This window comes from Mchenga conophoros, linkage group LG19 (assembly GCF_057382185.1).
Source record: "Mchenga conophoros isolate Kocher_MC1m ecotype Shallow Benthic linkage group LG19, M_conophoros_male_GT1.1, whole genome shotgun sequence".
NCBI lineage: Eukaryota > Metazoa > Chordata > Actinopteri > Cichliformes > Cichlidae > Mchenga > Mchenga conophoros.
Genome location: NC_140544.1, coordinates 21,492,389 through 21,513,688, shown reverse-complemented (window position 1 = coordinate 21,513,688; position 21,300 = coordinate 21,492,389). Strand labels below are relative to the sequence as shown.

General features: G+C 42.8%; 1 protein-coding gene across 2 annotated transcripts; it reads left to right on the top strand.

Moving 5' to 3' along the window:
- The first annotated feature begins 500 nt into the window (after positions 1-500).
- Positions 501-19,826, top strand: ttbk2a (tau tubulin kinase 2a). 2 transcript variants are annotated; one of them, XM_085256887.1, is made up of 16 exons: positions 501-817; positions 5,578-5,739; positions 6,800-6,947; positions 8,055-8,128; positions 9,501-9,641; positions 10,040-10,144; positions 10,620-10,685; positions 10,823-10,915; positions 10,997-11,122; positions 11,260-11,417; positions 11,733-11,940; positions 12,051-12,274; positions 12,392-12,944; positions 13,790-14,128; positions 14,918-15,885; positions 16,044-19,826. In XM_085256887.1, exons 2-16 carry the CDS (start codon positions 5,671-5,673, stop codon positions 16,489-16,491), a joined length of 3,720 nt encoding a protein of 1,239 aa, XP_085113013.1. In that variant the 5' UTR covers positions 501-817; positions 5,578-5,670; the 3' UTR covers positions 16,492-19,826. The 2 variants fall into 2 exon arrangements, with proteins under 2 accessions (XP_085113013.1, XP_085113014.1); XM_085256888.1 differs by lacking the exon at positions 13,790-14,128 and having other exon boundaries at positions 502-817.
- The last annotated feature ends 1,474 nt before the right edge of the window (positions 19,827-21,300 follow it).

Below are 21,300 nucleotides of genomic sequence, written 5' to 3'. Positions count from 1 at the left end.
TCCATTACAATTGTTTTACTATATCATCTTTCCTTTCTTTAGATTGAACTACAAGAAAATCACGTAATCACTACATGTAAATGCAACATTTTTTGACAATATCTTTGCTGTCGCACTTTTTTCTGTTCCACTTAAATAAAAACCGTGTATCGTATGTTTTGTATTGTAAAATACACTTTTCATCACTGAGTCTTGTTGTTTGTATAGCAATGGCGTCTTTTGCTTAATGCCGCCCCCTAGTGTTATTGATAAAAAACCGTCTTTTGTGGCCGCGTTCCAAACCAAACCGATTGTATCCTTCATATTATCCTCTAACATCATTTTCTCATATCTCCTTTGTACGTCCATATACGATGACACTCCGCATACGCTTTGGGCTGGGAAAACAAACGCAGACGCGGTGACTGCGTACTGCGCGTGCGCGCAACGCTAAACCGCGGAGACGAGCTTTAAAGAGGGCCCCCTCGCGCGCGTGGCCGTGCTGTTGCGATGGGCCGAATCGGGGCCGCGCGCGCAGGAAGGCTGCTGATCATCAGAGTTGTCACGTCACGGATCCGCAGCGACAGATAAAGATGCTGAGGTGACAGGCAGAAGGAGAAAACGGACGATCACACTCAGACATATTTCCTTCGCTCCTCCATTCGCTCTTTTATTTTATTTCCAGTCACCGACAACTCCACCACCACCTCCGCCTATGGACGCTTCGCTCGCTATGGGATTCCGCTCGTTGTCGTCCCCGCCGCCCCCAAACCAAAAGGATTTTTCGTAACCACACCCGGCTCTTCTTTGGAACAAGGGCTGGCAGCTCAGACCCGAGGTAAGGATCCAGATGATTCAGTGCCTCCTCTTTTTTTCCACCACTCTTAACACCCCCATGTTTGTCGGCGGCAGCTGCGTACATGCGTTCGGTTTGTTAACCTGCATGTTGTCAGCGCTTAAAGTCAGGCAGGATGGGCTTGCGTGGCCTGCGGGTGGCCAATGTGCGTGGACGCGCCTGAGTAAATCTGCTGTGGCAACCAAATCGCTATGCAACAGCTCTCCACAGCAAAGCCGGGGTCAGTCAATGCAGGCAAGAGAAGGGGTTTAATTTTGCAGGGCGGCGTGACACCTTTGCTGGGACTCGGCTGTAGCTTGTTATCGACACATCCCGTTGAATACGATACAGAAGGCCTCTCTGTATTTGCTTGGTCACTGTGGTATGCACTAACAATGATCAAAAAGATGCACTGGAGGCAAGTGTAGCTCTTTACGTGAATGCATCTTTGATTCCCTATATAAACACACTTTCTGGTCCCATCCTTCCCAGCTTCCCAGTCTCCTCTTGATAGAACCCATCGTTCTGGAGAGAAGTCAGTCCAGAGATTAATTTTCATCCAGCAGCAGTCTCTCCGTCCTACCACTGAACCAGGCCACTCTTGGATTAGGCAGAAGATATTCTCGTTGGATCCAGGCTTATACGCATGTATGCATAGCAAGCTTTCAGGGTCAGGTCTGATTTGTTGTTGTTGTTTTTGTGAATATTCACCATCAAATCACATTCATATTCACTCTCAAGGAGAGCTCCTCTGCGGCAGAATCACTCATTGACATTTCATGATGCTTTTTGTAGCTGTAAACTTGCAGCTTCCAGCAGACCTAAAGGGCAGAGGCGATGACCAGCTGCAGTCAGCAAATGAAAATGGCACTGCACCATCGTCGCCATGGAGATGCTGGGGTCAGGAAGCGGGATGCATTATGAGGCAGGAGCTGGCTGTCATACGCGGCTTTTAATTTTGGGGTCCAAAGGCTGCTTCTGGTGGGCTTGTTGTTTTCTCTCTCGTCATTGGCGGTGTCTGGTATGGAGGAGGAGGAGGAGGAGCGGAACCGTGCCCCCTCTGTAAGGCGTTAGATTAGTCACAGCGTGAGGCAGCCGGGCTGGCTTGTGCAGGTGTGTTGATTTGTGCAATATGTGTACAAGCTTATGTTTGAATGAATGCTGGTGTGTTTGTGGGTCAAAGATGGCCTCAGATGAAGCCACTATTTAAAACTTTCTTTCCCCACACCCTATTTGCATGAAATAACAACCTCCAACTTCTGACTAATTGTAAGCAAATTATCTGCTACAGCCTCTTATATGTGATACCCAGGTGTGACCCTGAGGAAAAAACATCCTGAAGGAAAGCACAGGAACATGGGATGACCTTGAAGTTCTCACTCAGAGCACTAGTTATTCAATCACAGAGAAAGTTGCCCATCCCTTGAGGATATGAGCATTTTTGTGCAGCACGTTTGATGGCATGCTCTGTGATTTTGCATAAGCAGCAATTAGCTCAACGTTGAGAATTTACAGTTGGCTCAAAGACTTCCTGTGTTCATCGCTAATTTACCAAGAAAAATACTTTTATAGAAGTTTAGCCGGTGTGAATTAAAAATATTTCCTCTTTTGATTTACTTTTGATTCTCTTGAACCAAAGCAAGATAAAAGATTCAGGAGGTATGCTCAGGAGAGAAGAGGAGTTAGAGAGAGACAGGTGTAACAGTGAAGCTGGGGGGAGCGGAGGTAATGAAGGTGGTTGATTTTAAATACCTGGGGTCAATCTTTCAAAGCAATGGAGAATGAAGAAGAGAGTGCAAGGCAGCGTGGAGTGGGTTGGAGAGTCAGAGGCAATTTGTGACAGTAGGATGTGAAAAGGAAAGGTTTACAAGATGGTAGTGAGACCTGCTATGACGTATGGTTTGGAGTTGGTGACACTACCAAAAAGACAGGAAGCCAAGCTGGAGCTGTCAGAACTGAAAATGCTAAGATTTTAAATGGGAGTGACCAAAATGAACAAGATTAGAAATGAGTACATGAGAGGGAGAGCTCAGGTTGAACAGTTTGTAGATAAAGTTAGAGAGGCAAGGCTGACATGTGCAGAGGAGGGATAGCAGATATTCTGGGCAAAGGATGTTGATGCAGGTGCAAGGGAGGTGTAAAAGAGAAACATCACAGAGCAGCTTCATGGATGTAGTGACAGAGGACACGCAGAGGGTAGGTGTGACGGAAGAGGATGTTAGGGATCATGGGTGAGATGGAGGCAGAAGATTCACTGTGGCGAGCCCCAAAGGGAGCAGCTGAAAGAAGAAGAGTGAATGACCCAATGCTTAAAAGAACTAATGGTGAATGAATGTCAGCACTCACTCTGCTGTGTTTGGTATAGTAATTGGAAAATTCTAGCATGTGAAATGGTGACCGTGATCTCTGTTAATCCAAGCCTGCTGACAACAGAATGAGTGGCACTCCTGTAGAGCATACTCTAGTATAGTTCGACAAAATGTTTTAGTATCATTAAATATGGTTTTCAGTCATTTTTACACAATAAAAGGTAAGGATTAGGGTTAGGGTTAGCCTCAAGGCTTCTTCAGCAGTAAAACTGTGCTACATCCTAGTTCATCGCAAAACAGTACAATGTAGAGATTAGTGGCATTTTAAACTAAATCAGAGCATATATACTGAATATATGCAGTGTTATAAATGACCGCACACAAATTTCCAACCTTGCATTGTCACAAGTCTGATCACTCAAAGCCGCTTCATTGTGCTGCACTGGCCAAAACGCACAACCACTTTAATGTCATCTGATATTTTTTACACTGCACTGTTTTTACGACATTTAGTAAGTGATTGTTGATTTCGAATTATCGCACGTGTCTTGATTTCAGTTAAGTTTTTCCATTATGAAGATATTTGGTTTGTCGTGTATTTTGTTGAGCTCTATGCATGCCATTTGTTACATGTTTGATATGTTTAACCGCCTATAAATAAAGCATAAATTAGCTTATTATTATCCTCGCTACACCAATTCATGTAAAACAAAAAAACTGAAAAGCTGTAGGAGATGTAGACACATTCATAGTAGGAAGCATATATAAATATGCAGCTGGGGTCATAATCAAGCCCCTTTTGTCCCGTGAAGGTAAACATTTTAAAATAGACTGTAGTGTTAGTGTAATGTAAGTCCATTACAGTAATTGCGAGTCATTAAAAGGGATTTGTTTGGTCCAGTTGTGTCGTTGGATCTGTGTAGCTTCAACAAAGACCACCTTACTCCTGAGCCTTAACCTTGGGTCACATTTCATGCTCATCACTTCACTGTTATCTACTCTAACCACACTTCTCCCTCTTCCCAGCCTCACTAGCATGCTGCATGATGGGATTGATTCCCTCCTTGATGCCGGGATCATGCCCTGTAACCAAATAGTGTTTTGAAGGCTCGTTGCGTAACCGTAGATGCTCGGGCGCCGTGTACAGAATGATGAATCAAAGTCGGGCTTGCTGTAAGCGAGTGTTTGAAGGCGGACTAAAGGAAGTATCTAGCGAGTGCTCTCCGGAGGAATGCTTATCTGCGACACGGATGTTGTATAATGCAGGAACATGGACTCGGTTTTTCAAAAGGAAATTCCATTTTAAAGTTGATGTGTGTTAAAGGAGTTTGGCCACATCATGTCAGCCTAATTAAATGATTGGTAACACTTTTTAACAGGTTGTATTTTATAGAGATTCTATAAATTATTATTAAGTTTATTAATAATTTTTCTATTAATCCATTAGAAGCCTTCAATTTGGCTCCTCTGGAAGGTGTTTATCCTCCAGCATGGTGCTTTTTAGACATCTAGTCCAAAAATGTTTTATTAACAAATGATTACCGTGTATATGTAGTAATACTGACACAACTAACTTTATTTAATATGAACTGTAAGTTAGAATTATTACAGAATGATTCAGTATTGTGATAAATGTGAAAAGAGTTTATCTACAGCTGGATTTGACATGAATCGTCCATCTTTTCTTTCTTTTATCTTCATTCAATTTCCCAGTTGATGCCAATTTTTCTTTCTTTTGTATCAGGCGTAGGTATTATGTAAGCTGTAGCTTCAACCTACACATTTTTGGTTTGTCACTTGATTTTGTTTTTTTTAATCATTCAATTTCTCGTGATATAAATGAACAGAATAGAAATAACGACTGCAGATATCCATATTTCATTTGTGTGTGGAATTAAAAATAAACTTAAAACTGTCTTACACAATGAAATGAATGAATATGTAATTTCTAAGAATAGTTGGTGCTTTGTGTAAATTCAGTTATTTATAAAAATGTGAATTTTTGTGTGGTTTGTTTTTAATCAGTTCACTACTGAGTCGATTTAAATTAAGGAAATTAAACAGACTCATTACATCTGATAATACACTCATAAGATCTGCTGCTTGGCTTTCATACACAGAAGAGGGAAAATGATACTAAGATGATGAAACCTCTTTGTAATGTAATAGTTTTGCCTGTGAGTTTGTTGGGTGAGCTTGTCTAGAAGGACAGCTGCTGGCAGCAGGTGTGGCAGCTGCTGCAATGGTCACGTATCAGAAAGCTTCAGCTATTGAGGCAACGGTCGGTCTCTCAACTGAGCGGCATGCATGCTTTCTGTAGTGTTTTTAATGCCGTAAAACCCGCTGGATGTTAGCCTGAGATGCTAAAGTGCAGCTTGGTCAAATGTAAACAGATTACAGCTGATTTCCTCCTTCCGCTTCTGACTGCTTTGTTTCTCTCTTGGACTTCCGTAGGGTTCTTCATCAGATCCCAAATGCTCTGCCCAGTGTGAGGCTGCTGGTCGTGGGGGAAGCAGTGAGGGCAGCGTCCCTAGATTTGCTGACGGGATGAGTGGGGGAGCAGAGCAAACTGACATCTTGAGCGTGCTCTCCCTGGTTAAGGAACGATGGAAAGTGGTAAGCGCCGTGTTTTCCAGCTACAATAGGCAGCGTGTTTGTGCAGCCCCATCACTGCCTGTCCCGAGGTCACCCTCTGTTCCACAAACAGGATTTCTTTGTTCCTCAAACAATGCTTCCCCTGCCTATGAGCACCACCGCTTTCTTTTTAAGTGTCTCACCTGTGTTTTCGACAGTTTGGGGTCATGTCTCTCTGTCCAGGTTCTGCTGCTGCAGTACGGGTGATCCAAAAATAGCCTGTATAGCTATTTGTGGCAGTGCATTGTGCTATAGGCAGCAGCAGCAGTGCTCCCCAAAGGCCCATGTCTCTCACTGCTGTGCCAGCCTGGGCTCCATGTGAGGCTGTTGTTCCTAACTGGCTCCACTTCCTGTCATCTAAGGAGTTACATAAGAATGCTGCAGCTAATCCCACAACTTTAGCTCCAAGTGCGACAGAAAACTCTGTGCGAGCATGGAGGACAGTGAAGGGCACATCAGAGCTTAGGGGAAATTAAAGCTGTAGTAGTTGAGATACAAGATGAGCTTGAATACTACTGGTAGTTGAGAAGCAGCTAAAAGAATGAAATAAGGACGATGCTATGCACAAGTATAGGTGAACTATAAACTGAGTCATATAAATTCCTGCTGGTTAACCAGGAAAGAAATTTCCCATTTGCCAGCAGTTTTTAAAGAAAAAACTATTCAATTCAATTAATTCAATTCTATACATTCAAATAAGAACAAAAAATCTCCAACTAAGGATCAAACCAAATCGCAGTTATATCACGCCACAGAAAGGATAATAAATACTATTAAATCGCAAGGAGGTTGGTTTTAAAGTGGAATAACCCCCTGCTCACCATCAGAAAAAGCATAGGTTTAAGGCCCTTTACAGACCCAAAGGCTACATCTGTCTTTTGCATACAGTTTGTGGGCTCATGTGCCATTGTAGTATTCTTCTAGTTGACAAAACACCTAATTGTCATAAACTCTGTGAAGCCTGAAATGATCTTCACCTCTTACTTTTACTCTGTAGAAGTAGTATTTTTATATATCATATGTGCCATCATCTTTACTCCAGGTGAAGAAGATCGGGGGTGGTGGGTTTGGGGAGATCTACGAGGCGACGGACCTGATGACGCGGGTCAGCGTGGCACTGAAGGTGGAGTCGGCCCAGCAGCCCAAACAGGTGCTGAAGATGGAGGTCGCGGTGCTCAAGAAGCTCCAGGGTGAGTGCAAATGGATTCACTGATGTCACTTATTGGTACTGGCCCATCGTCTCACACGTGCAGAGTATTTATTGTTATCATCCAGCAAATGTTTAAGAGAAGAAAAAGCATTCACAATGTCTATCCTTCCTTCCAAAAATCTCCTCCTAGGAGAAAATGCTGGTATCACTTGTTAGCATCAGAGCAGGGTAGAATAAACTCTCCCTCTGAGAATAGATATAGATCTGAAAACAGTTTGGCCCAGGGTTCAGCACAATTTGCCTCAGTCCATGCTGTGGAAAAAACATCTGTGGTGGTCCTGCTTTTTAACAGAAACAACACAGCAAGTGTACGGTTGTCTGTGCTTGGACACTCCCAGGGTTAACATAAAGTTAGATCCTTTAGGGGGACTGTGTTACTTCCATTTCTCTTTCTTTTATAAAAGAAAAAAGGTCCTTCCTTCTCCCTTTTACCCACAATGCTTTTTTACCTCCCCCCTCCCAAGAAGAAAATCAATGGGCTGGGATCATGTTTGCTGTCTAATGGCTTTGGCCTGGAGCATCGTGGTCCTGTTGCTTCCTGAGGGAACCAGCATATAATTTGAGATGGGCTCAATTCCAGCCCCCCAACCATTGCTGTAGAGAGTAAATATCAACCAGCAGATATATAAAGCATAATGGAGTCAAATATAACCCACTTTCAACTTTGATGTATTTTTACCCTTAAATAACAATTTTGTAATAACAAATGATCTAAATAGTAGCATTTTTAGCACGAAGGTCTTGTCACTAACTATGCATGTAGACGCTGCTAGCTGAAGGGCTTTGGGGTGTGGCTGCAGCCAACCTGCCGGTGCAGCAATGTCCTTCCCATGCATAAACACACACACAAATGCTCAAGGCATCCATGCACACATGTCTAGACCTGGTGTCATGTGCTATATCCCATAAATCAGCAGGGAAATAATACAGTGAAGCTGCTGATGAGAGGGCACGGACATTGGATACGGTAGGGCGACTAAGTATGGGCACACACATCATTATGATTCATACAACCAGCCCTCAAATAATACAGCACGTGTAAGGTGAGAGGAAGGATCCTGAAACTCTCTTGTCCTTTTTCTCTTAGGTAAAGACCACGTGTGTCGCTTTGTGGGATGCGGCCGTAATGACCGTTTTAACTACGTGGTGATGGAGCTTCAGGTTAGTCCCAAAGGAAAAGACTCGTCTCTAAAAAGACTCTAAATGAAGCTTCTTTAAGAGTCAACTAAATCACTCACCAAGCAAGTGTCAAACATTTGCTAATTTCAGTTTGTGCAATAAAGATTTTTTGCCTTTCTGTGTTTCATATATTTGGAAATGTAAAAAATGTGGGAATTGGATTACTGGCTGTCCAAAGCATTTTAAAATCACAGAGTCAAGCTAAGTTAAAGCTCTAGAATTTATTTGAGTGGACTTTTAGACATTTTACTCAGTGATTATTTGGGAAATTAAAAAAAAAAATAAAGCACAACCATGCAAAGAGCAAGAATAACAACACAAACAAAGGGAAAACTAAATTAATAAGAAAAAAAAACTTATAATTGAGCTAATAAACATCCTCATAGCACCTATTCTGCTTTGATCACTAGCTTGCTTCTGTTTAGCGTATTTCCAGTCATGCTGTAACTGTGTCTTGTGGTCATAGCCACCATTCAGTCAATATGTGCAATGTTTGACCATTTTGATTATTTACCCTGGCCTTGATTGGACTTTGGGCTGTTGACTTGGAGAAATCATGGTGAGCTCTTACTCAAAGTTACTGTTATATAGAAGATGGTTACATGAAACCAAAGCAAATAAACATTTTAGAAATTTCTAAAAAATACTGCTGCATGTAAATAATTCAGCAGCTAACCTACAGTATATACAAAAAAACCAAAAAAAACCAACAAATATGGCCAAAAGAACAGTAACTATTTCCACTTTAAATGCATGTAGCATTTTGCAGAATATCAGGCAGAAGCAAACTCAAGCTGCAGGCTATTGATAGACTGCATCACATGCTGTGAATTGCAGGTATAAGATTCGTTTTCCATCGACCACATGAGGCTGTGTTACCCAAGACATGATCAGAAATTATAAATGCATCCTACTTGAATTGGATAGTAGTTGGCCTTGGGGTGTTATGAACGTGTGATCTGGTTGTAATTTGTGCAACCATTCCCACAGGAATGTCAAATTTTACTGCACCGCACTGGCTCCCGACCACACCATGTGTTTAAACTGTTGTGTGCAGCTCAGTTCATGTTGTACCTCACTTTTGGCTTGTTTCCTGCCCGCTGAACACATCTGTCTATCGCCCAGGCCAAACATTTCAAACAGTAAAGCCTTTGATTTGTATGTATCTTTAAATACTTTGTTCTTTTGTTTCATCATGTTTCAAACACTGTTCACTTTGTTTAGAGCACGATGGATGGATGGATGGATGGATGATTTGATTGATTGACTTGTTGTTCATTAAAAGCCAGGTGCAATGGGGAGATTTATCAGACAACTGCCTCTATACTAATAACTCGCTTGCGTGGCCCTTTAGGGTCGAAACCTGGCCGATTTGAGGAGAAGTATGCCTCGAGGAACATTCAGCATCAGCACCACCCTCCGTCTGGGGCGCCAGATCCTGGAAGCTATAGAGAGCATCCACTCTGTTGGCTTCCTGCATCGTGACATCAAACCGGTGTGTAGCAGGGAGTTGGGTGCAGGACATTCTTTGATTGCACATATGTCCCTACAGTATATTCAAGGCAGATAAGTAATATAAATATAGTCATATTTTTATTTCTATTGTCAGCATTGGACTCTGCCACTGACATCATTTTTTTGTAACTGGCTGCTAACATTGCTGCTGATTCAGTAGTTTGCTTTTTGCTTGCAGTAAGTCGGCTCAGCGTCAGTGTTGGCTAGATTCCTAAAACTAACAAAATGTAAATATTGTTTATCATTTGAGGTGCTGTCTTAAATTATATTCCCTTACTGGAAGACATTTCTTATTCATATATGGATATACTGTAAATAGAAATGACATTTTATTGCACATAGATTTCACTCTTTTTCAACTTCCTGTTTCTGCTACAGTCCAATTTTGCCATGGGTCGCTTCCCCAGCACCTGTCGTACCTGCTACATGCTGGACTTTGGTTTAGCTCGCCAGTTCACCAACTCTTGCCAGGAGGTCCGACCTGTAAGTGCATTCTCTGTTATGGCTTATATACTGAATCTGAAGGAGCAGTATGTAGGATTTAGTGACATCTAGCTTTTAAACTGAGGAGTGGAACTATATGAAAGTCCTATTTTAGCTCTATTTTAACTTGCACATTTAAGAACAGGGACCTTTCCACTGATAAAGGTTCTGCTCTGTTTACTGAGTTTTTGTGTAGCTTATTGTTTTGGTCTGTTGTAAATCCACAATGGAGACAAAGTTAACAAGTAACTTTTGAATATAATGCATGTTTTGCAGCTATAAAGACAGATACTTTTGTAGTTTCGTGTAGAGTATTGAAATTCAAACCAATTCTTATCTTGTTCTCCAAATCTCTGTTTGTAACAGGAAGCAAATTAAAAGTTTATGTCTAAAAATCTTGTTTGAAACTAACCATAAACAAGTTAGATATCATCAGCATCACCATTTAATGACTATGCCTGTCTTTATTTGTCAGCCCCGTCCAGTCGCAGGGTTTAGGGGAACAGTGCGATATGCATCTGTCAATGCGCACAAGAATAAGGTCAGTATCTGCCAAGTATGTGATAGAGGTTTTGTTTCATCTGTGATGCTGTCCTGCATGCGTCTTCCTCTTCTTTTCTTTTTTGACAGTCAAACATTATCCAATCCTGTTAACTCAGAGTTGTTTTCATTCTGCAGGAGATGGGACGTCACGATGACCTGTGGTCTCTCTTCTACATGTTGGTGGAGTTCTTGGTCGGTCAGTTGCCGTGGAGGAAGATCAAGGATAAAGTGAGGGCACTGAAAAAAATGAGCTCTGTCCTGGTGGCTCCAAATGATGACATATAATTGATGTGTGTTTGTGTATTTTAGGAACATGTGGGAAAGCTGAAAGAGACTTATGATCATCGTCTGATGCTCAAACATCTACCGGCAGAGTTTGGTGTGTTCTTGGATCACATCTCCAGCCTTGACTACTTTACCAAACCTGACTACCAGGTATGATTTACATTCAATAAAGAGGGAAGGTTTTCCTGTATCATAACCTGAGCAAATCGCTCAGGTTTTGGAGTGCATGTATATTTTCTGCTTCTATCATGATGAATTGATGATTATATATTTTTGTGTTGTTGCAGCTGTTGATGTCAGTGTTTGACAATAGTATGAAAACCTACAATGTCGTGGAAAATGACCCCTATGACTGGGAGCGGACCACTACTGATGGCACGCTGACGATTAGTGCCAGTACCACGACACCTCAACATCACACTCGCCTCACTCCAGCACACATGGGGTATGTTTGAAATATATACATGTATAAGTACAGAACATGTTTTATGGTGTCTATTTTCAGTAACTTCATGTATGGCTGAAATTTCTCTTGGGTCCATTTAAAAAAAAAAAAAAAAAAAAAAAAAAAAAAAAAAAATATATATATATATATATATATATATATATATATATATATATATATATATATATATATATATATATATATATATATATATATATATATATATATATATATATATATATATATATATATATATATATATATATATTATATCTTCAGAGACATTGAAAGTGTGTGCACCTTTTCTTGTTACAGTATGGCAAATGCGTCCCTGATCCCTGGCGATCTGCTGAGAGAAAATACAGATGAGGTTCTGCAGGATGAGCAGCTCAGCGACGTGGAGAACAACCCTGCTCCAGAGCGTCTGCCGGGCTCTCCCCTCCACCCGCACCGGAACCAGGAGACTGACGTCTGGGAGGAGCTGGATCGCAACCGTAACCGCATCAGGACAGCTGTCTGGAAGGTAAAAGCCACAGGGAATTCAAAGAAAATATAAGAAATGAACTTCACCTGCTTCTTTGGCATTTAAGTTACTTTTTAAAAAACAAAACAAAAAAACACTGTCTCCCACAGACGGCAGCGGAGGAGGAACACTGCAACAACCAGGGCAACCAAGGGCACCAGAGCCCCTATGCTGGTCCAAGCCTGGGTTCCCCTGTCAAACTGCACTCTGAGGTGGTGGCTTCAGACCGTGATGGCCCTCTGCTCAGGAAGCTCCGCAACATCCACAGCTTCGAGCTGGAGAGGAGGTTTGGCCTGGAGTCCAAGCCCAGCCCAGAGCGCTTCGTGGATGCCTGGTAAGTCTACTAAGCAACCAATACTTGTACTGCACGGTAATACTTACTTTCTTATCTAAATTCACCTTTAGGTAGACCAGAAGGTTGATTGTTTGCATTTGTCTTGTATATGTTCAGTTCAGCAAAGCAGCAGCTAGGCACTCAACAACAGGAGAAGGAATCTGACAGAGCTGCTATCATCCCAGTAACTCAGGCTCAAACTGTAATTGCCGGGGAGCGTCCTGATAGGGTTTGGCACTATGATGAAGAGTTCCTATCCGGTGGTGGTTCTCCTAAGCCAGCTTCCCCTGGATCGTTAGAGCAGGGAGAGGGGGCAGCCAGCAGTGGGGGATTTGTGGCCCTCAATTTGAGCTCTGGGAGGCAGGACTTTGACTCAAGGGAGTGGGTAATGGTGGAGCGACCCAGCGGGTCCCCAGGAGTCAAGGCTACCACCAGCCCTTCGGAGGAGGATGAGGAGCCAGAGGTGCTACAACCAGATGGACAGGATCCTGGATGGGAAAAGGGCAGCCAGAGCCCTAGATCGGGGAAAGCCAAACAAGAAAGCACGGCCTCTTCCAAAGGAAGTGTAAAAATGGACAAGTTGGAGCTTAGTGTGGGCCCTGCAGGGCCCTTGCCCCCAATCACTCCAACCAGCCCGGCTGAAGCTCTGGCTGAAGGAGTCCTCACACAGGTAAGCACTTTCATTTGAATACCATATCATAACATGGCATACATAATCCTGACTATAGTCAGCATTTTACAAGGTTAAAAAGCTGCACAGAGTCAGAGTTCTAGGTATAGAACGTAAATGCTAATATCATTCAACAGAGTGTCACCAGCTGCATCTTGCTGTGGTTTGAAGCTAAATGTTACTGCTTTATGTCTGCTCGCTTCTTCACTTGTGTGTATTTGTTAGAAAAAGATAGTTGTGACACAACTCAGAGCTTTTTATCAGATCACAGCATGGGAGAAAGAGGTCTTATGGCTTTGATTTACTTTAATTTGTAATCAATCTAATTATTTATTTGCAGGCATTTGGGTTAAGTGGTTGCTTTTTTCCTTTTTTGCTTCTCAAATCAAACTTTTTATTTCCAAAATATGTTTTGATTTGCTTACCTTAAACTACTTTCTTGCTACTTACCTATTCATAACATCCCAGTAGTCTATATCTTCCATTTCCATATTGCTGCTCTGTCTCTGAGCTTAACTTTGACTGATTTTAACATGTAAGAGAACAGACCTGCTGTCTATCCCCTGACTTCCTCTGCAGTCCGAACTTCTATATCCAGATTGCAAACATAAACTGCCATAACAAAAACTCCCTGACTGGTCTCCATCTTTCTTCATCAGTGTATGCAAAAATTTTAGAACTTCTTTAATTGATCCCTTCATCACTTAAAGCTCTGCATCCTGCTCCCCGCTAGCGCAGCCTGCTTGTCCCACCTCACAGTACTTCCACTATACTTCCTCAGTCCCTCACAAATCTCACAACCCCTCCTCTCTCCACCTCCCACTTCTTTCCCTCCCATCTCTTAGCTCCCTACCTCTCCTCCATCTCTGCCCGAGGAGGTTGCGGTCCGGACATCCAGCCCCATCCCTCTGCGCTCTCCCAGTCCTCACACCCTCCTGACCACCTTGTCGGACCCACTGCACCAACGTCAGCTGCCGGCCCTGAGGCGCAGCCAGTCCGCCGACCAGCAGCCGCAAGAACGCCCCTCCTCTTCCTCCTCCTACCACGCCTCCCTACCTCTGCCACCAAACCCCACCCCCAGCACCTGCTCACCCAGTCGCAGGAAATTGCCAGCCATCCCTGCGGGTGCTGCCAACACCAAGTTTCCCTCAGTCATTCGCATCACCCGTGCCCAGCTTCAGCAGGTGATGAGCCCATCACAGTCCTGTAAAAAGAGACCTCCATTCAGCTCCCTCTACATCAGTAGCATTACACCCGCTGTCAACATTTTTGTTCTTTTTTTGTTTTCATTTAAGTTGCTGGTTTTGGCTTCTTTTCTTCATTTGGCTTGCTTATTGTGTTGCTGTCAGGCAGCTCTCTCCAGAAACCATAAGGGGCATTGTGCAGGCCAGACAGAGCATGGGTCAGATGTGTCCTTGTGTCTGGACATGTGTTCTTGTGATCTGGATAGGGTTTGTGTGTTTGTCTGATTGTGGCATGTGTGTTTGGAATGTCGAGTCATGACTACAGGTTGCATGGTCTCTTTTGTTTCAGATCGTCTTTGTCCTCTCTATCTTTCTCTTTCTCTCTCTCTCCCTGTATTTGTTCCTCACCCTCTCTTCGCTGAAGCCCCCTGCGAAGTTGCGTGAACGTTTCCTGTCCTACTTGCTGGTTTAGTACTCACAGCTTGACTGACACTGCCATAGCACTTGTGTGTTTCGGTCTGATAATGGTAGCTATGGTATTGCATGCTGTTGCCAAACTAATCACCATTTATTACCACATTTTGTAAAATTGTTCAGTGTTCACACATCTGCAACAGGCTCTTGCTGCAGATCTACAGCACAACTCGCCATGTTGTAGTCTATCAGCAACAGACCTTTGACAATTTAGAATATTACTGCCATTTTTTTTAGTCTTTTCTTTTTCTTAAATAATACCTGTGTCTTTTTCTCTTCCCTCCCATGTCTCCACCTCTTCCCTCCCCACTCCAGTTAACGGCTCAGCGTCCTTCTGGGCTTTCCTCCCAGTCAGGTTCAGACAGTGCTCCACAGTGTCTCCTGCTGGAGAGGCATGGCGAAGCTGAAGCAGAAGCTCAGCAGGTTCAGGAGCGTACAGTGGACATCAGCTCCCCGCAGGACCATGTGGCCTCCCATCCAGGGTCACCAGTAGACCCCCTGGCTGAGATGCTGGTTAATGGAGACAGCCGCACCAAAGCTCAAAGCCCTGTGCCAAGCCGCATGTCTTCCCCGCGCTGCCCTCGTTCACCGTGCTCGCCTCCTCCATGCTCGGCATCTTCCCATCGCTCTCCTCGCAGCCCCTTGTTTGCCAATGGCCGTCTTTCCCCTCCTGTTAACAACCAAAGGGATTTAAGTATTGGAACTTTCCTCAAGCTTAAAGACAATGAGAATGACTCTATCCCCACTCCCTGTGTCACAGAGCCTCAGTTGAAGGGGGAAGACCCTAGAGAAGTCAACCTGACCCCAGAACAGATCACTAGCCCAGCCTCCTCCACCCCGCTGGCTGCCCCCCGTAAAGACCCTAGCCGCAGGCAAAGTCGAATCCCTGTGCTGGAGCCCTCGGCCCTCCTGGAGCTCCCTCCACCAGGATCCGCCAAGGAAAAGCTCTTACAGAAGAAAGCCAGCCATCAAGGCCAGGTCCCCTCACCCACTGCCTCGCCATCCCTCTCTGATAGGCGTGGCCCAATGGTAGCCTCCCTCACTAGAGATCCACTGTCCTCCACCTCTGACCGCTCTCAGGATGAGGACTCTCTTATGGGCTCCCGTTCTGACCGCCAGGGAGACGACGCTCCGTCTCTCTCCTCCTCCTCTAGCCCTCTGTCCCGCAAGAGCAGGATCCCTCGCCCCGTTCAGGCAGCTTCTTCTGCTGAGCAACTGGCTGCTCAATTCATGCCACGTCCACCTCCTGGAAAACCACCGTGTCGCCCCACAGTGGAGGGCAGGTAAGTTGTTGCCTTGCATCTTTTACTTTCATTAAGATACTATAAAGATATTTTCTCTTTTATTTATTTAATTTAATAATTTATGCCAAGAAACTTGATTTATCTCCATTTGAGCTTTGCTGTAAAATATCACTCGCTGTTTTTCATGTTTCACTCAGGCTTAGACGTTACCGCATCCGAGCTGGCAGCACCAGTGACTCAGAACTGCTGACGTGTATTGCTCAGCTAATGCATGGCTCCCGTGGCTCCCCCCTTCACCACCGCTCCTCTGCCCAGCACGGGGGCTCCAGGATGGGCATCTGCAGCCTGACGAGCTCTCCGCACCACCACCGCAGCTCGAGCGCCTCCCCCCGCAGTTCCTCCTCCCTGCAGCGCTCGGTCAGCTCCTCGCCCTCTCGCCACGAGCACCGTGGCGGCGGAGGAGGGGGCTGCTTTGGCCGCAGCCGCTCACCCCCTAGCTTCTCCGGCTCGCCGCCTCCCCGCCGCTTCTACCACCACCACCAGGATACATGCTGTAGTCGGCAGGCGCGCACCAGCCCGTTCCACCTGTCTAGAGGAAAAGGCTGCAGCAAAGAGAGCAAGTGCTCCAGCAAACTGAGTAGATAGACCCCACCAGGTTGAGTTGCTATAGCAGAGAAGTTGTAATAGGACAGACATCAGCCAGTGAGTCTTCCTGTATAATCAGTAAAATAGTCTGAACTTTACTCCTCTCACAGTTTGTCAGTGTTCTCTTCGCTCCTTCTGTTTTTTGCATAGGCTTTGTCATTCAGTATGTGTCCAGCTTTTAAATACCACCCCAGTGATTGTAGTTTTGCACTAAGGCTGCCGGACTCCTGGAAAACATATTTTAAAAAAGACTTTTATTAATCTTTGTGGCACAAGCCGGGATATCCAGAAATTTTAGTCCAACCCCCAAAAATGCTGCCTTTCCCAAAACTCTGAGGACATTAAATACTTGTTCACAAGCTGAATGACGATGCATGACTAGCAGACTGAACTTGAATTGGTGGAGTGCGTCCTTTATGATAATTTACCAAACAGGCAATGTTGTGTCAGGGTCTTCTTTTCATTTTTACAATCAATGCTGTAGTTTAAACCGTTCATGCAGCGCTGTAACACATAAATCAGAAGTTAGTTGGACCAGTGGGCACATATATAAAAGTCTCCGGATTATTGAACTTTGATTTGTCCTGCACCGCAATATATTAGAACTTATTTATCCCCAGCACTAATGCATTTGAATCATACTGATGGGATTTGCGACTTTAATTATTGGCCGGAGGGCCTAACTCAGATCAGGCAGGGTATAACGTTTTCTTTCTGATAAATGTGAATGCATAATAGGCAGAATTTGTGTATTTATTGAGATATTTATTTTGATGCTTAGCAATGCTTACGACTCCTATCCTCTCGCGTGCGATCGTTAAAGTGTGGTTTTTGTGTCACGTGCATTCGTTTTTAAAATGAGGGGATCGCTCAAAGCGACCCTTTATACAATCAGTCATGTAAAGCATGTGAGGACTCACACCTTTTTGTGCCTACTGTGTTGCTGAGAGGGAATCTGAAATGTCACACTGGAATGAAGGAATTAGAGGTTAGACTTGTGATGTTTTAGTAGCAGTAGTAAGTTTAAACGACTCAAGGTGCACTGATGTTCGTCGTAGCGCGTGCCTTGGCACTTCGGGCAGCTTGAAGATTCACTTTGGTGTGTTTGTAATTAGCGGAGGAAGATAAAAACAACAAAAAAACCAAGAGCCAAAAAACAGACTTGTGCCAGCGGTTATAAGACAACCCTTTTCATTCATTTATGTAGAAAAGGTAGCAACACAAATGTTTGTTAATCAAACATAATTTGAGCAGCAGTTTACTTAAGGACAAAGTAGCTATTATTTGTAACAGGAAATATTAGCTGTCCTGTCTACATACCAGGCCAGTGTTTGAGATAAAACTCTGAACAAATGTGAATTTCAGACCTCAAAAAAAAGAATTTTGTCAAATGTTATTGAAAACGGAGGCCATATGTACATATTTCTCACACCAAAACGATGCTCCATGCCTCCACGTGCGAGAATGTTTTTTTTTCCGTTCCCGTTTCTCCCGCACCGGAGAATGTCTTTTATATAACGACATACAGTATACGTTCTGTGCACAAGGTAAAGAAGCCAGAGTGTTGTTTGTGTTCAGTTTTTAGTCAGGATTCCTCACTGAAGCTCTCCTCCACAACCTATTCCCACTCCTCTGCTTGTAAGATACTGTAAAATAACTTCAGCTTCCTTCCAGTGCTTCTCTTTGCATGCTCAACAGAGAAAACCCCCCAAATCGACTACTGAGTAAAAAGCCGCATAACACTCATCATTATATAGCATTTACCACATTGGCCATTTCCTGTTAGGTGAATCTCTAAATCTTCTCTGGCTCATATTAAAAACTTGCTTTCTTACCTGATGTTAGTTTTCTGCACCGACCTGGGATGATTCTATCATTGCATATAATTGTAGTGACATGCAAAAATAAAAGGAGAACAGACTTTCCTGCATTTTACAGTCTTGCATTGTACTCACGAGCTGAAGCCTGATGGTAGTCACAGTCACAAACCACATCGCCAAATATTTTGATATACTTTGCAGTTTGAGTTGAGATGAGAGCGTCTTATTTCTGTCGATATTAAACAATGCTGTTTCGTCTGACTCATGTAGATTTCGCAGGTACCTACGCTAGCCTCACAGAGCAGCTATGATGACTCATCCTGAAGGCAGACATCGTTCAGTCAGTCAGCCGCCTTAATGTCTCTTCTCTGCCCCTCTGTGCATAGCGAGGGATGACTGAGCCTTGTCTGTGTTGGAGATCATTCCAGTATTAGGCCAAGCCAAGCCTTTCTCTCTCTCTCTCTATTATCTCACGGTCTATAAATGGCATGTGCTACCATGCAAACCCTCGCCACTGAAATCAGTGCTGAAAGACTTCTGTGTCAGAGCCGGAGCGCTCCACTGTGAGAATGTGTGGACCATTTACTGATCGACTGGTTGAAATTGGAGAATTTCAGGGTGCCGTATTCAAGGTGTGTTTGCAGTGTGATAGCTGTATGCTTTCAAATGGCTGTGCAATTTATACATCGCCAGCGAGCAGTCTTTGAATTCCCCCTCTTTCAAGGCTTCGAAGTTCAGAACGCTGTTGTGCAGACTTTTAATATATACCTGTAAAATATTGAAAGTAGTATTTAAATAATATCATTATCGTACAAATATGACATATATCCTAACGGGCTTCAATGAAAGGGAAGGACAGACACTAAACAGTGTGCTGCTGATTTTAAAAGATAATCAGATTTCTTATCATGGGTTTTAATATTATTATCTCACAAGTGGTGTGTAGTCGTAGGATTAGTGTTACCTTCCAGATGAGATTTTTCTTTGTCACTTTTAACAGTGGCTCGCTATTAGAAAGTGTCATATTTATAGTAGCTTGTTGGGGGGTTTTTGTGGTTACACAAAGCCACAGACCAACAGAATAAAGCCAGCTGTTTTGTTTTATTTTGAAAGGTGAGATGGAAACTAATAAAAGCTTTGGTGTGCACTTGTACACTTCTCATGTCATGATATTGAATTGCTTATAAATACTTGACAGAAATTATTTATTGTGACTTTTGCTAATTTGCCCATCTGTCATTTTCACTTGAGTTGTTGGGATTTTTTCAATGGTTGATATTTTTGTGTTGTAATGTATGTCGTTGTTTTGAAATGTAACTGTACAGTCTCAAGGAAAGAATGTAACAAGCGGGAGTTTTGCATTGTATATACCTGTAATTATTTATGTTAATTCTATTATTTGTATCATATCAATGCCTTGTACAGTGTTTTGTTTCTTTTTGTTTTCAAATTATTTTGTATTTTATTTTTATAAACTGGTTACAAATAAAATACTCATTCCGCATGCAGAAAGAATTTTGTGACAGATTCCTGTTTATAATCCTGAAATGTTGGACACTGAGCAAGGATACGCATATTAAAATTGCTAATTTATAAAGTGCTTCTTTTTAATTGAAATAAAACCACTGGGCATTCAAGCTGTTGTTTTTTTGAAAAAGACAAAAAAAAAAAAAGCATCCAACAAAACATAAAAAAGTAACTGAGTTAATAACATTTTACTTGCTTGTGCTTTTAAGGTTACATTGAAAATTAAAAACAAGTAAAAAGGGTTTATTCATTGTTTTGTTTTTCTAAATGGAAATGTGGAATTAGTCCCAAAATTAAATAAAATATATCACAATTTTTGAAGATTGCATTCAAAGTCAGCAATGCTGTGTGTATCTTAATGCAATATGATTTAGACTCAATCATTAAATAAATAAATAAATATCTATATATATAGCTATAGACACCCCTATAGGAACATAAAAAATACACTACCAGTCAAAGGTTTGGACACATTCTCAATGTTTTTTCTTTATTCTCACGACTGTTTACATTGTAGATTCTCACTGAAGCCATCGAAACTGTTAATGAACACACAAGCAATTATGTAATAAACAAAAAAGTGTGAAATAGCTCAAAACATTTTTATATGTTTCATCATGATTCTTCAAAACAGCCACCCTTTGCTTTGATTACTGCTTTGCACACTCTTGGCATTCTCTCGATGAGCTTCATGAGGTAGTCACTTGAAATGTTCCCAGAGATGCTGAGCACTTGTTGGCCCTTTTGGCTTCATTCTGCGGTCCATCTCATCCCAAACCATCTCGCCTGGGTTTAAGTCAGGTGACTGTGGAGGCCATGCCATCTGGTGCAGCACTCCATCACTCTCCTTGTTGGTCAAATAGCCCTTACAGCCTTGAGGTTTGTTTGGGGTCATTGTCCTGTTGAAAAATAAATGATGGTCCAACTAAAAGCAAATAGGATGGGATGGGATGACATGTCGCTTCAGGATGCTGTGGCAGCCATGCTGGTCCAGTGTTCCTTCAGTTTTGAATAAATCCCCAAAAGTGTCATCAGCAAAGCACCCCCACACCATCACACCTCCTCCTCCATGCTTCACGGTGTGAACCAGTTGTCAAATAAGGGCTGTCAGCTGTGTACCAACCTGACTTCTGCACAATACAACTGATGGTCCCAACCCCATTAAGAAGGCAAGAAATTCCACAAATGAACCCTGTCAAGGCACACCTGTGAAGTGAAAACCATTTCAGGTGACTACATCATGAAGCTCATTGAGAGAAGGTGGTCAACAAAGCAAGTGGTGGCAACTTTGAGGAATCTAAAATATAAAACATATTTAGAGTTTTTAGCATTTTTGTTTTGCTACATAATTCCATATATTTGATGTCTTCAGTGTGTATATACAATGTAGAAAGTAGTAAAAATAAAGAAAAATGAGAAGGTGTGTCCAGAATTTTGACTGGTAGTGTAGGTGTAGCGATTC